General features: G+C 40.4%; 2 protein-coding genes across 3 annotated transcripts in view; both read right to left on the reverse strand.

Moving 5' to 3' along the window:
- Positions 1-420: 420 nt before the first annotated feature.
- wfikkn2b (WAP, follistatin/kazal, immunoglobulin, kunitz and netrin domain containing 2b) lies at positions 421-2398 on the reverse strand. The gene is made up of 2 exons (XM_078279685.1): positions 2213-2398; positions 421-1977 (listed from the first exon to the last, which is right to left on the reverse strand). The coding sequence occupies exons 1-2, from the start codon at positions 2396-2398 to the stop codon at positions 421-423; spliced, it is 1743 nt and encodes a 580-aa protein (XP_078135811.1).
- A 6810-nt stretch (positions 2399-9208) lies between these two features.
- The window catches only part of abcc3 (ATP-binding cassette, sub-family C (CFTR/MRP), member 3), a 68023-nt gene continuing 65173 nt past the window's right edge, over positions 9209-12058 (reverse strand). For both annotated transcript variants that reach the window (XM_078280054.1, XM_078280056.1), the window contains exons 30-31: positions 11785-11979; positions 9209-10050 (exon numbers count right to left, since the gene is read on the reverse strand). In XM_078280054.1, the coding sequence (XP_078136180.1) occupies positions 9939-10050; positions 11785-11979 (307 nt within the window). In that variant the 3' untranslated portion in view covers positions 9209-9938. The remainder of the gene's footprint in view (positions 10051-11784; positions 11980-12058) is intronic.

Below are 12058 nucleotides of genomic sequence, written 5' to 3' on the forward strand. Positions count from 1 at the left end.
AAGATTTGTGACCCTTAAATTAGGTACATAAAAAAAAACTCAATCTTGTCTGTTTTGTGCTTCAATGCAAGTCTGCAACCTCCATTTCTGCTGGAGGCAAAAGAGGGCATGAGGGAAGTCAGAGTCTGGGGGATTAAGGCAACAAGAGGATCATGATGGATGTCTCGCGTGTTCACAAACATGGTATTTCAATTAACAACATCAATGGCTGCACCATAACAGAAAAGCTCCGCTGCGAACAGACCACATTAAAAGACAAAATGTCATGTAACAGGGGTCCTCATTAGGAACTCCTGAAAACTTTCAAAAACAGAAATAAATCCATTAAATGTAGCAACAATGGTCCTAAAATGTAATATGTTACTGCAATTAATGTTCGGAAGGCAGTCTACACTTTATGTACACATTATATCCCTAATCCTAACCCTTTTGAGGGCTGTTGGTGATCGCTTTGAGAATGTCACATGTGTTTTTGGAGATGACCTCTTTCAGCTTCCGTACACGGCGAGGGCTGGAAGCCCCCACATAGCTCTCCGGCTGAAGGACGGCCATGCCGTCGCTCACGTTGCCCATAATGATGACCTGTCCCTCAGCAGCAGCACCTGTGATGTTCGGGCAAGGGCAATTCCAGTCCATATTGAGGAAAGTGACCTCCAGAGGCTCCTTGCCAAAGAAGCGGAGACCCATCTTCTCATCCTTTAGGATCTCTTCCACAGTCACCAGGGCGTGGCCCGAGTCCTTCTCCTCTGTGAGCTCCGTCATACGGCCCAGGATAACAAAGTCGCTTCGGCAGAAGCTCGTCACCATCTTGCCTCTCGGTTTGCATGCCTTGCAGTGGTGGTTTTTCGGGTAGGGGCAAATCTCCTCGCAGGCTTCTTTAGATTCAAAGTTGTTGTCGTTGCCCTCACACCCTCCGTAGATGAAGGACTGACATTGCCGCAGGGTGCTGCTGTAGGCCCAGCGTGGCTCATAGGCCTTACAGGAGCCCTGCAGGCTGGGGAGCCCGCAGGGGCCTGAAAGCTCGGGACCGCAGCACTGCATGCACTCCTCATACGTCTCGAACACCTTCCTGGGCTGCTGGGTGTTGCTGTTGATGTGGCAGTGGGTAAAGGAGAAGCAGTTGTTGGTCTTCGGCTCGTAGTACCAGCTGACTTTCTCCATCTCGCTACCGCAATCCTCTGGGTTATCAGGGGGCTTCAGACACTCCTCAGGCAGGCAGCGGGTCACATTCTTGGGCTCGGGGGTCTTAGGTGGCTCTGTGGGAAGCACAGTCAGTGGGTGGTTGGCCTGCACTGAGCCAGATGGGTTCTGAGCGGTGCAGGTGTAGATGCCTGAATCATGTGGCTGGGCATTGTAGATGACCAGCTGACCGATGTTAGTGACCACCATATTCACTCGCACATGATTTGGCCTCATGGCTACCCTCTCCACCCCCTCTGGCAGCTGCTTCTCCCAGGTGATGTCAGGCCGGGGTCGACCTGTCACGTCACACAGGAAGCTGGCTGTGTCACCCACATTAACAGTCTGGTGAGCGGGGCTGCTGACCATGACGGGTGTTTGAGGCTCAGTGGGAGGTGGGATAGTCGCCTGAAGAGGAGCAGTGGTCGGGCGAAGAGTGGTGGCCTGGGGCAGCGAGGGGCTGGTGTTGGGCCAGGTGAGGTGGAAGCGGCAGGTGACAACAGCCAGGGTGATGCCCTTGGAGCAGGCCTCTGCGTCCATGTAGCACTTGTTGTAGTAGGTCATGCCATCAGACGCGCAGGTGAAGTGCGGCTCCCTCTCGCAGCGGTCCCGGCACTTACACACCGGCTGGCCATCCCAGATGTCGCACTCAGACCCCTGCTGGGTGCACATGAAACTGGTGCAGGTGGCTTCCTTGGGCATTCCCATGGGGCCTTTCTTCCCGTGCAGATAACGGGCTGCCACACAACTCCGATTCCCACACACATTTTGGCAACACTTCTCAAAGGACTCACATTCCTGTAAGAGGAGAAGAGAAAGTTACAGATGCAGGAGGCTGCAGGCATCTGGGAGGCATTTTCATAAAGTTAACAATGATAAAAAATTAAAAAGCAGAATAGAGACAAATTAGAATTGAGAGCAGCAAGTGAATATAAACTTATACAATATGATTTACGTAATAAAGGAACTGCAAAATAATTAAATCTAGCAGTTAAGAATACTTTATTCTAAAAGGTTACTTTAATTGCATTACCTGATCAGATTCACACTCTCGTGTGCAGGTGCTCATGGCATCCACCCACAGGTTGGGGTTCATGTCATTGGGGCAGATCCCCGGGTGTGAATAGGTGATGTGGGGCAAAACTCCGACCTGGTGCTCCATCCACACTGACAAACACGCCAGGAACCAGATCCACCGTGGAAACAGCATCCACCACATCTCCAGAGCGAAACACAACTCAACAAGTGCTGAAGATTTTTTTTTTCTTTTTAAGTTTGAGATTTCTGTGATCCAGCAGTACGCAAACTCCACTTCTCTGAATAGCCTATAAAAGTAGGTGAGTCTGCGAGTCAGGACGATGTGTGTCAGCTGATTTATCCAGTTAGATATCCCTCTTCCTCAGCGGATATGCTCTATTTATACTAACGATCTGCAGCCATCACGACCATAACTCGCCAAGTTCCTCGCAACATGACAGTTATGAGTTGCTCCTGAGATGTTGAAAGAACCTTAAAAAGTTGGTGGTAAGCTTTGGGCTGGGACTGGCGGGGCACCTGCCTGTTAAAAGGATCGCTGGTAACCCCGTTTAACCCTTTGCGGGCTCCAGCGGCGCCAGAGCGCGCTGTGCGCAAAGACGCACAGAGAGAAGAGACTCAGGTTTCGTTGCTTAAAAAGAAATATACATACGCTATTACTTAACAATTGCACGAACTAAAACTAGGCTACATATGCCGTAAACATAAACTGAGAATGTTTGAATTTAACCGTGTATCCAGCAGTAAGCAAACTCCACTTCTTTCAATATAAAAGTAGGCACCGCATGTTTTTCGTTTACTTCATAACGTTAGTTGTGGTAATTGAAATGAAGCTGTTCATGTACGCACATTAAGTGTACTTTGGTTTTAATATTTACTGACTATGAAGGTAAACTATGCCTATGCAGTAACTTCTGATTATTTCGATATGTAAATATGTGAATCAATATATTTTTATTTACCTGTTGAAAGAATAGGAACTTTTTAGAACATCACTCGTGTTTTAAATCGTATCCATTAAATAATCAAAATAGATTATTTCCTTATTTTTGAAGTCTCATCATTTCAACACATCTGTTTTTGATGCAACAATATCCATAATTTAATAAACCCTTCAGAGGTGCAGGATCTTCTTACAGAGTAAAGTCTGTAGGTGCTTTACATATATACCAACATCTGCGGAGAAATTCTATTTAATTTGGATCTCTGTTATTACACACAGTAGGCTCTTACAAAATACAAATATTTTTTTGTGATACATGTACTTTTTATCCCACAGGGAATCAATGAGGATGTGCTCAACAAACATTAGGAGATTGTTTTTTTTTTGGGTGCTGTTTGTATTATGTTCAGCAACATTCTTTCACATAATACATTTAACAAACTGATCATTCATAAAGAAAGGAAATAAAAAAAAATGGGGGAAATAATCCTCTTTGAACTGTGATCAACAATAATAAATGCAGAGTAAATTTCTTTCAGGTTTGACATATTATAAAGTGAAATAAGTCAAAATAAACAAACAGATGTATTCTCAGTTTGGTGCATCACCTTGGTTAGCTTGATGGAAAAAGAAATATAATCTATTTAAATCTGACTGCATGCAATTTTAAAAACCAAACTGAAATACTGAGGGAGTGCTGATGCTTACATTTAGAGCTTTCTCAGTCACAGGAATAGACTGAATAATTGTATATTCTATATGTTTTTTTCCTTACGCTTATTCAACTGTTTGTACAGTGTAAAAGGTTGGAATTATTAATGTTAATTAAAAGTCTGAAATTCATTGTTTAAAACCCAGCAATAAAAGAAATATTGCAAAGACAGACATGTTTATAACATTGTAACACATTGCATGTACAGTACAGTAAATGTTATATTGATTAAGAGTTTTTCTTGTCCAACAATACTTACATGTACATGTGACCAGTGATACGTGACTGCTGCTGCACAACTATTTCCATTATTTCACCAACATTCAGCCATGGACTTAAACTTAACAGTAGACATGCTCTGCATTCTACAAAGCATGTCTTTGTACTGTACACAGGCTTAGTTGTTTCAATACAACCACTTTTTGTGGATTTATGGAAATCTCAAGACGCACACATTCCAGAAAAACAGACTCAGGCTATTGCAAATACAGGCAGCAGGACTTTACATTGACAACATTTAATTGCAACATCATAACAGGTTATCACCCAACACTCACACATTTTAATTTATGAGTTTGGCTTCATACCTTGGACTTAAGATAGCAAACACAACTTTGAATACATCCCTTTTCAAATCTGTCACGTAGGACAGCAGAGGTGAGATGAGGACAATACAAGTAAAAAAATAAATAAAATACTTTGAAGATCAGGTGATGTGCTCCACAGTGGGCATGTGCGTTGGCAGAGCATTTAATGAATGAAGGTGTAATTATAGTTTGCACTGCTCATTCCTTTCCTGTGTCAACAATTGGTTTTCTCCACAGTTCAGCTGAGGACAGCCGAGCTATTAGACTGCCTTCCAGTGCAACAGCAGTGGACTCCCTCTGTGTTTGTGTGTGTGTGTGTGTGTGTGTGTGTGTGTGTGTGTGTGTGTGTGTGTGTGTGTGTGTGTGTGTGTGTGTGTGTGTGTGTGTGTGTGTGTGTGTGTGTGTGTGTGACCAGCAAATAAATAAAGCCTGTTTATCTCGAGCCTGCCGAGCTTCTAGAGCTGCAGGTCTCAATCCTTTAAGAAGGATTACATTTGCTCTATTTCACTGCCAATGACAAACAACTGCACACATTCTGCATGTATGATTAACTATATCAGCTTATTTAAACAGCTATTTACAGCATTGTGTGTTGGGGTCTTTCCTGTGATTTATGGACTGACATCAAACCCAACATTCTTCTAGGTCTCAGCCGCAAAAGTCCTTGTTAACATATACAAACTTTTCATTAGATACATTTGAAGAGCTCAATATTGCTTAATTAAATAAAGACAAATATATATCCCGTCACATCCCCAGGACAGGTAGGAGTTGGCTCACTTTATATGGCCCTCACACAGTCTGAACCTGTTTGGTGGAGGAGAAATTAATAATCTCTTGTCAAACCCGATGAAGATGGATACATCTCGGGGCTACAAATACATAGGAAATGATAGGCTTATTTCTTGACTCAGGAAAATGTCAATGAAACAATAGGAACCCTGAAAAGCACAAAATCATCTAATGGCACACCCTCAGGCAAAAGGTTATTTGAGGATTTAAGCTGTAATAAAAGGAACAGCTACGAGAAACTTTCCTCAACTAGATTCCTGTGTAATTTAAACAATTAAAGCACACCCCAGTGAATGATGAGATAGATCAACGTAGGCTAAGTTTCTGGGTCTTGGTCACCAGCTTTGTGAGTCCAGTATCAAACCAAACAACTCCAGAAGCTCAGCTTAGCTGATATTAGACCATTAAGCACCTGATAATATTTACAAAACAAAAAACATAAAGTCACTCCAACATGAGACCTGGACACACAAAAAGGTCCAAAAAAGGAATAATTAAACATTTTGGGAAATACGCTAATTTGCTTTCGAAGAAAGCTAATGAATACATTTCCCAAAAGGACAAACTACTCCTTTAAACATTTTAATTATTTAAAATGTCTTATATGTAAATGGCTTATTTTATTGTAATAAAAAAATGTAAGGTTTCATTTTACTTTGTCGTTAATCATGAATGAGAAATTCACCTCAGCTGTAAATGAGCCAGCAGGTTTTCATATCTGACACATAAAAAAAAGAATCAAAAGATGGAAAAAAAGTCAACCTGCTCGTTTTTGTTTGTTTTAAATATTTTTACCATTTTGGGCACCTGGTTAGCTCACCTGATAGCGTGGGCGCCCAGAGGTATACTCTTCGATGCAGCGGCCGCGCGTTCAACTATGAGCTGCGGACCTTTGCTGCATGTCATTCTCTCTCCCCCCTCTCAGGTCTAATCTGTCCTATACAAATAAAGGCCTACAATGCCAAAAATATATATATATATTAGGATGAGAAGATTGATAGCTAACCAACTCCCATATGCCACATATAGGCTAAGGCTAAAACTAGCAGCCAGTTAGCTAAGCTTAGCACAAAAAGTGGAAACAAGGGTAGACAGGTATATTCCATGGGCCCAGACTCAAATATCACTTATTGGTACCACCTGAGGTGGCAAAGTCTAGTAATGAGTTTTGTAACCCTCCATGTTTGTGGGACATATTCTGATATGATAACCTTTGCTGAGTGGCAGCTGGTTGTAGTTAACATGACTTTTATACCCCGTATTCACCTGGACGTTACAAATATAACATCAGCTCTTAATTAAAACAATGAATAGTTTACAAAAAGGATGTTTGAGCCTACATAAATGCAAGAATATATATAAATTAGGGGCCTAGGGGACATTCTTCAATTTCAGCGATTTAGTTAAGTCTGGAATAGACTGGCGCTATCTGTTTTCCTTCTGTTTCTAGCAGCTTGTTTGCTCATGATCATTTACTGGCAGACAAGGCAAGTACTGGTGGTTCTGTATTAATATTCTTTAGTATATCTAAAGTGCTATCTTTAACCTCAATATATTGTTAATTTACCAATAAGGATAATTATTTAATTTAGTTAAGATGAATTTGACCGTTCATCAATGTTAGTTTTGCTTTTAGGTTGTAACTCTGCTGGCGTCAACGTGGAACCAATATGACCACCTGTGAACAAGCATTTTTTGGACGAGAGGGTGGAGCTGGGGAGGATGACGCGGCCAAGCCAGTGTTGTCTATGGCTGCAACAGAGCTGCACTAAGCCAAACGCTAAATTCCGATTTTCAACCCTTCTGAAGCGTGTGCAGCAGCACATAAAAAACTGCAAACATTCCCTTATTAGCTAAGTTACCAGATAACGCTAGTGTAGCAAGCTAGCTTACAGAATGCTGAATAAGGCATATCTAGGCGACCAAAATGTCCCAATTAACTTCGAATAAGTGAAAACACACAGTAAGACGGTCAAAGTTCAAAATTAAAACACAGACAACACCCAAAAGCAAGTTCACAGCTATTTCAATCTACACAGTGCCATGGTTAGCAATGCTAAGCCTCTGTCCTGATCGACAGCTCGGCGTGTAGCCACGCCCTAAAGCATCCCCTGCTTTTTTGTCTTTTTAAAAATAAATGGGACCATAATTTACAAAATGAACATCATGCTGTATTGAAGACTTGACTCGCGATTAAGTCCATAAACTCATTATCAAAATGTTTATTGAGGTAATAAATCAAGTACATAGCAGTACATAGGGTCATTTCCCAATAGACTTCTATAGAAATGGACTTCTTTTTGCAACCAGTGTAGTCGCCCCCTGCTGGAAATTAGATAGAATGCAGGTTTAAGGCACTTCGCATTGGCTTCACTTTTCAGGCCCAGAAGCTTCGGCCATTATATTACTGTCTATGGTTTCACCACAAGTGTTGACTCCTGAAGAACTCTGCTCCGAACAGCTCAGATACCACACCATGCACCAGTTTTGGAACTGACAAAAGACATTCCTGAGAATCTACTACCACAGAAGAAAGTTCTTGATGGCATTCTTGCAAAAGAAAAGCAAAGTGGTTAACAGCAGAGGTGTTGGAATGTTATATTTGTAATGTAATAAGTGCAATAAGTGTAATAACAGGTTTCCTGCCAGAAAAATGAAACAGCTCCTCATTTGGTATTATTTTACTTCTGTTGGTGTAACAAATAAAATGGGATTTAAAAAAAAGAAGAAAAATATCATGTTCTTTATGCTAAGCTAAGCTAAGCAGCTGCTGGCTGTAGCTTCATATTTATTTAGCGTACAGACATGAGAGTGATATTGACCTTCTAATTGAACTCTCAGCAAGAAAGCTAATTTGCGTATTCTCCTTAATGTTGAACTTTTCCTTTCTCCTTTAAGACAACTGTGGGTGGTCTAAAAATAGCAAAAGAACACCCAGAATACCTATCAGCTTGGTTTTGACAGACAAGCATTGAGCTCACCACTTTGCTGAAGTTGTTTTCAATCTTCCTCTCACTTCTGTTTGCTGCGCCTGCAGCACAAACTGATGGGGCAAGTCAGAAGACAGACAGAGCCAAACCTCCCTGCCATTTCATGTAGCTGTGCCCATAGGCAGGGACATTACTGAGCAAGCTGGCAGCCGAGCACTCATACATCCCGGGTTATCACCATCTGTCCGTTCTGGCATGTTGTAGAGACAAAGAGAGTGTGTGTACAGAATCAGTAATTGGAGGAAAACATTGAGAAATGCTAACCGCAGCTTCTCTGTAAAAAATCAAGCCACAGTGTGTCTTTGTGTGGGGCAAGAGACATCTTGCTGCCAGGGATCTGAGTTAAACTCGTCTCCTTAGTCCTGCCATGGTGCTGTACTGTGTGGTGTCAGTCTAAGTGGGAAATTAGGGGTAAAAACCTTCCGCTAACATCTTCATAAGTGAGGTAATGTTACACAAGTTTAGACTAAGTGATAGAGATACTGAGAGGTCTTAGTGAAGGGACTGGAGACAGAAATACTTCTACTGGATCCCTGATTGGCCTAGAGCGCACTCTAGTGGATGACTGGAATAATTACATTCTCATTTAAAAAAAAATTCTAAAAAGGTGTTCCTAATATTTTGCTCACCCCATTTATGTATATCAATGATGATTTTAGCTACCAATGCACTCAAATAAAACAGCTCTGCATTTGCTCAGTGCACTTAAAAACGTGTCGAGTGTATTTCATCCCATTTAAATGAAGACATTTGACCTAATAGTAAATGGGTATTACAGGATATGAATACACATTTTGATTAAAGTCTAACTTTTCGTTAATTATGCTGCATTATAAACCTTACAGTCTTAATGAGTTTTTTTTTCTTAATGAGACTTGGATGTCACTGCTGGTCTTTGGTTATATGTGTTCTACACTTTAAATCTGATCATTAGATGTGATTACCTGGAGTTCACATACAGCACACAAAACATTTTTCTTCCTTTTATTTTTAATAAAAGCATTATCATATTTCATATTTTGGTGGTACAGAATTCAAGTTTTAATAGATTTGGTTCACAAAAGAATCACAAATGTAACTGAGCAAACTTCCCTAGATGAGACAATTCTTTAAAAAGTTGCATAAATAAAAGTACAGTACAAAAATAAGTGGGTACAAAGTGTATGTTTTTTTCTTATGAGGAAAGTACAGTGGCACAATATTTTTCTTTGTAGAAAAAATAAAATAAAAAAGTTCCTCCTTTTTGTTGTTGTTTGTTTTGCAGCAGACCACCGATTAGAAAACGATACATTCACTGGCTTTCTTTATCCCACTGGCAGAAGGCACTAAAGAGCAGACTTGGATCCACTAGTATTTGTACATATGGCTTGTTTTTTCCTATTCACATGCCAAAGGGACAGTGTTTGCCACCTAGGACAATGCAGTCTGTGCCAGAAACTTAAGACAATTACAGAATAGTATGTACATGTCAGAACATAGGTTCAGACAATCAGTAAGACTTGCAACTGCAACCACTAGTTGATCCAAGTCTGCAAAGGAATTCAGGATTAATTCAAAACCAGCAGTAAGTACACTGAAAGAAATACAAAGTGCACATAAAAAGGTCCTCTTCAGTTCAACTGCCAGGTTTGAAATGCAGAGTCAAACTGCCCTGAGCTCATCCTCAACCCTTGTTTGTAACATTGGGACAAAATGCAGTTCTACTGTGTCAGTCCAGCATCTTTAGCCATGCCGTAGAAGATTCCTCTCTGTGATAAGAGGTTTGTAGGAGTGTCAAACTCTGCTACCTGTCCCTTGTCCAACACCAGCACTCTGCAAGAAGAGAGAGGAGAGAATGAGTCATTCACAAAGCCTGGGTATTTTCTTTTAGAGCAATGCTATAAAAAAAAGAGAAGAAGCTAAATGCATCTACATACGCATTTAAGGGTACATTTCAACCTTCTCATTAATATGTTGCATATCGTCAAATCCAATTTGCATTCTTGGCATGACCACAGTATTGCCAAAGCAGGCTGTACAAGGTATAATTATTCTGAATCTTTTAAATGAAAGAAAACATGATATGCACATTTTATCGTGTCATACAGGTATGTTTTTAATGTATAAATAACACATTCCTAAAGCCCTTTTCAGACATGAAGTATGTAACATCGCTATCATTTATTTATTTAGTCAAAGTAATGGCTTTTTATTATTCAGACAGAGGTGTTGGTTACATAAATAATTGTCATGACTTTATTCAGACATGACAGGACTGGAAAGAGCCACAATGGTTGCACAATATTTGGCACCTGGTGTGAGAGGGAGCGGTTATTAGAAATATTATGTTCTCTGTTCTCTCACAGGGTTCATCACCCATGGATTTTAAAACTTATCTTGTAGTTGGAACCTAAGTAATAATTATTTTGAGCATGAGGGACACTCAGCTCACTTCTGATTTCATCATTTATCCTAGTGCACAAACACAGAATAACAAGATGCTAAGTTGGGATGTCATGCGGTTGGCAGGTGGTTGTATGACACATGCATGTGACATGTTTCACATTCCTGCCAATGGTTTCACACTATTTCTACTAGAGGTGTTGAAATTAATCAAATAATCCATGCATTGAATCGTGGACATGGACGATGCTGCATCGATAATCGGCCGGGCCATAATCGATTATTTCTGTTTACAATTTAATGTATGCCTAACAACCTTTCTGTTTACATATTCTGTTTTGCACATTCAGGAAGTGCCATGTGCTCAGTGCTGTAGTTTTATGCATCCAGTTTATTTAGTATTAGAGCACTGCAGAATGTTTTGTTTTTGAAGATTGAAAAGCTATGAATTAAATATCCTATATGGCTTTAATAGAAAAATGTATTTGACGCATCGTGATGCATCGAGATATCGAATCGAAGACATGATAATCATAATCGAAAGATCAGTGAAGATTCACACCTCTAATTTCTACAGGTGGTGGTAACATGCCAACAAACACAACAATGTGCCAGCAAAGGTAGTAGGGCTGCACCTAACGATTATTTTCACAACTCAAAGATATTCAGTTTACTGTCATAGAGGAGTGAAGAAACTAGAAAATATTCACATTTAAGAAGCTATTAAAAAGAAATGACTCAAACTGATTAATCAATTATCAAAATAGTTGGTGATTTATTTAATAGTTGACAACTAATCGATAGTAGATAGTAAAAAAAAAAAAGACTACTTACAAGTTAACATGAATGTAAACAATGCAGGTTTTAAGATATCTGCTTTGCAAATGTTTTATGAGGAAGGAAATGCACTTTGCTTCACTTTTGTTTTGTTTCTTAAAGCAGAGAGTTTTGGTGAGAGACACTGAATGTTTGTGATGTCCTCGATATCCCAGAATGCTTTTTGACAAAAGGTTAAAAAGGTTTGAGACCTTATTCCATTCATTGTTCTGTGTGTACTACTTCTAGCTGACTGCTGTTGATGGAGAACTCTGTTTGAATAGTTTACTTAACAATGTTAAACATTTTAAGGTGCGGAAAAAAATTAAGTATTCATGCATGATGAACCTTGTGTAATCCATGATTGTGTTGAGTCTGTGAGCGATGGTAAAGACGGTGCAGTCTTCAAACTGAGTCCGAATGGTGGACTGAATAAGATCATCTGTCTCCAGGTCGATAGCGGCCGTAGCTTCATCCAGGATGAGGATCCTCGTCTTTCTCAGGAGAGCTCGGGCCAAACACACCAGCTGCCTCTGGCCCACACTGTAGATACAACAGCACGCAACACATGTAACGGCACGACAGAGAACCTTCAGTATGTCTACTAGCTACAACTATTCAT

The sequence above is a fragment of the Sander vitreus genome, chromosome 21 (assembly GCF_031162955.1).
Source record: "Sander vitreus isolate 19-12246 chromosome 21, sanVit1, whole genome shotgun sequence".
NCBI lineage: Eukaryota > Metazoa > Chordata > Actinopteri > Perciformes > Percidae > Sander > Sander vitreus.

Coding starts and splice junctions, on each gene's coding strand:
- wfikkn2b (XM_078279685.1), bottom strand. CDS start 2,398: ATGTGGTGGATGCTGTTTCCACGGTGGATCTGGTTCCTGGCGTGTTTG. Junction 1,978..2,212: donor GAGAGTGTGAATCTGATCAG/GTAATGCAATTA, acceptor CTCCTCTTACAG/GAATGTGAGTCCTTTGAGAA.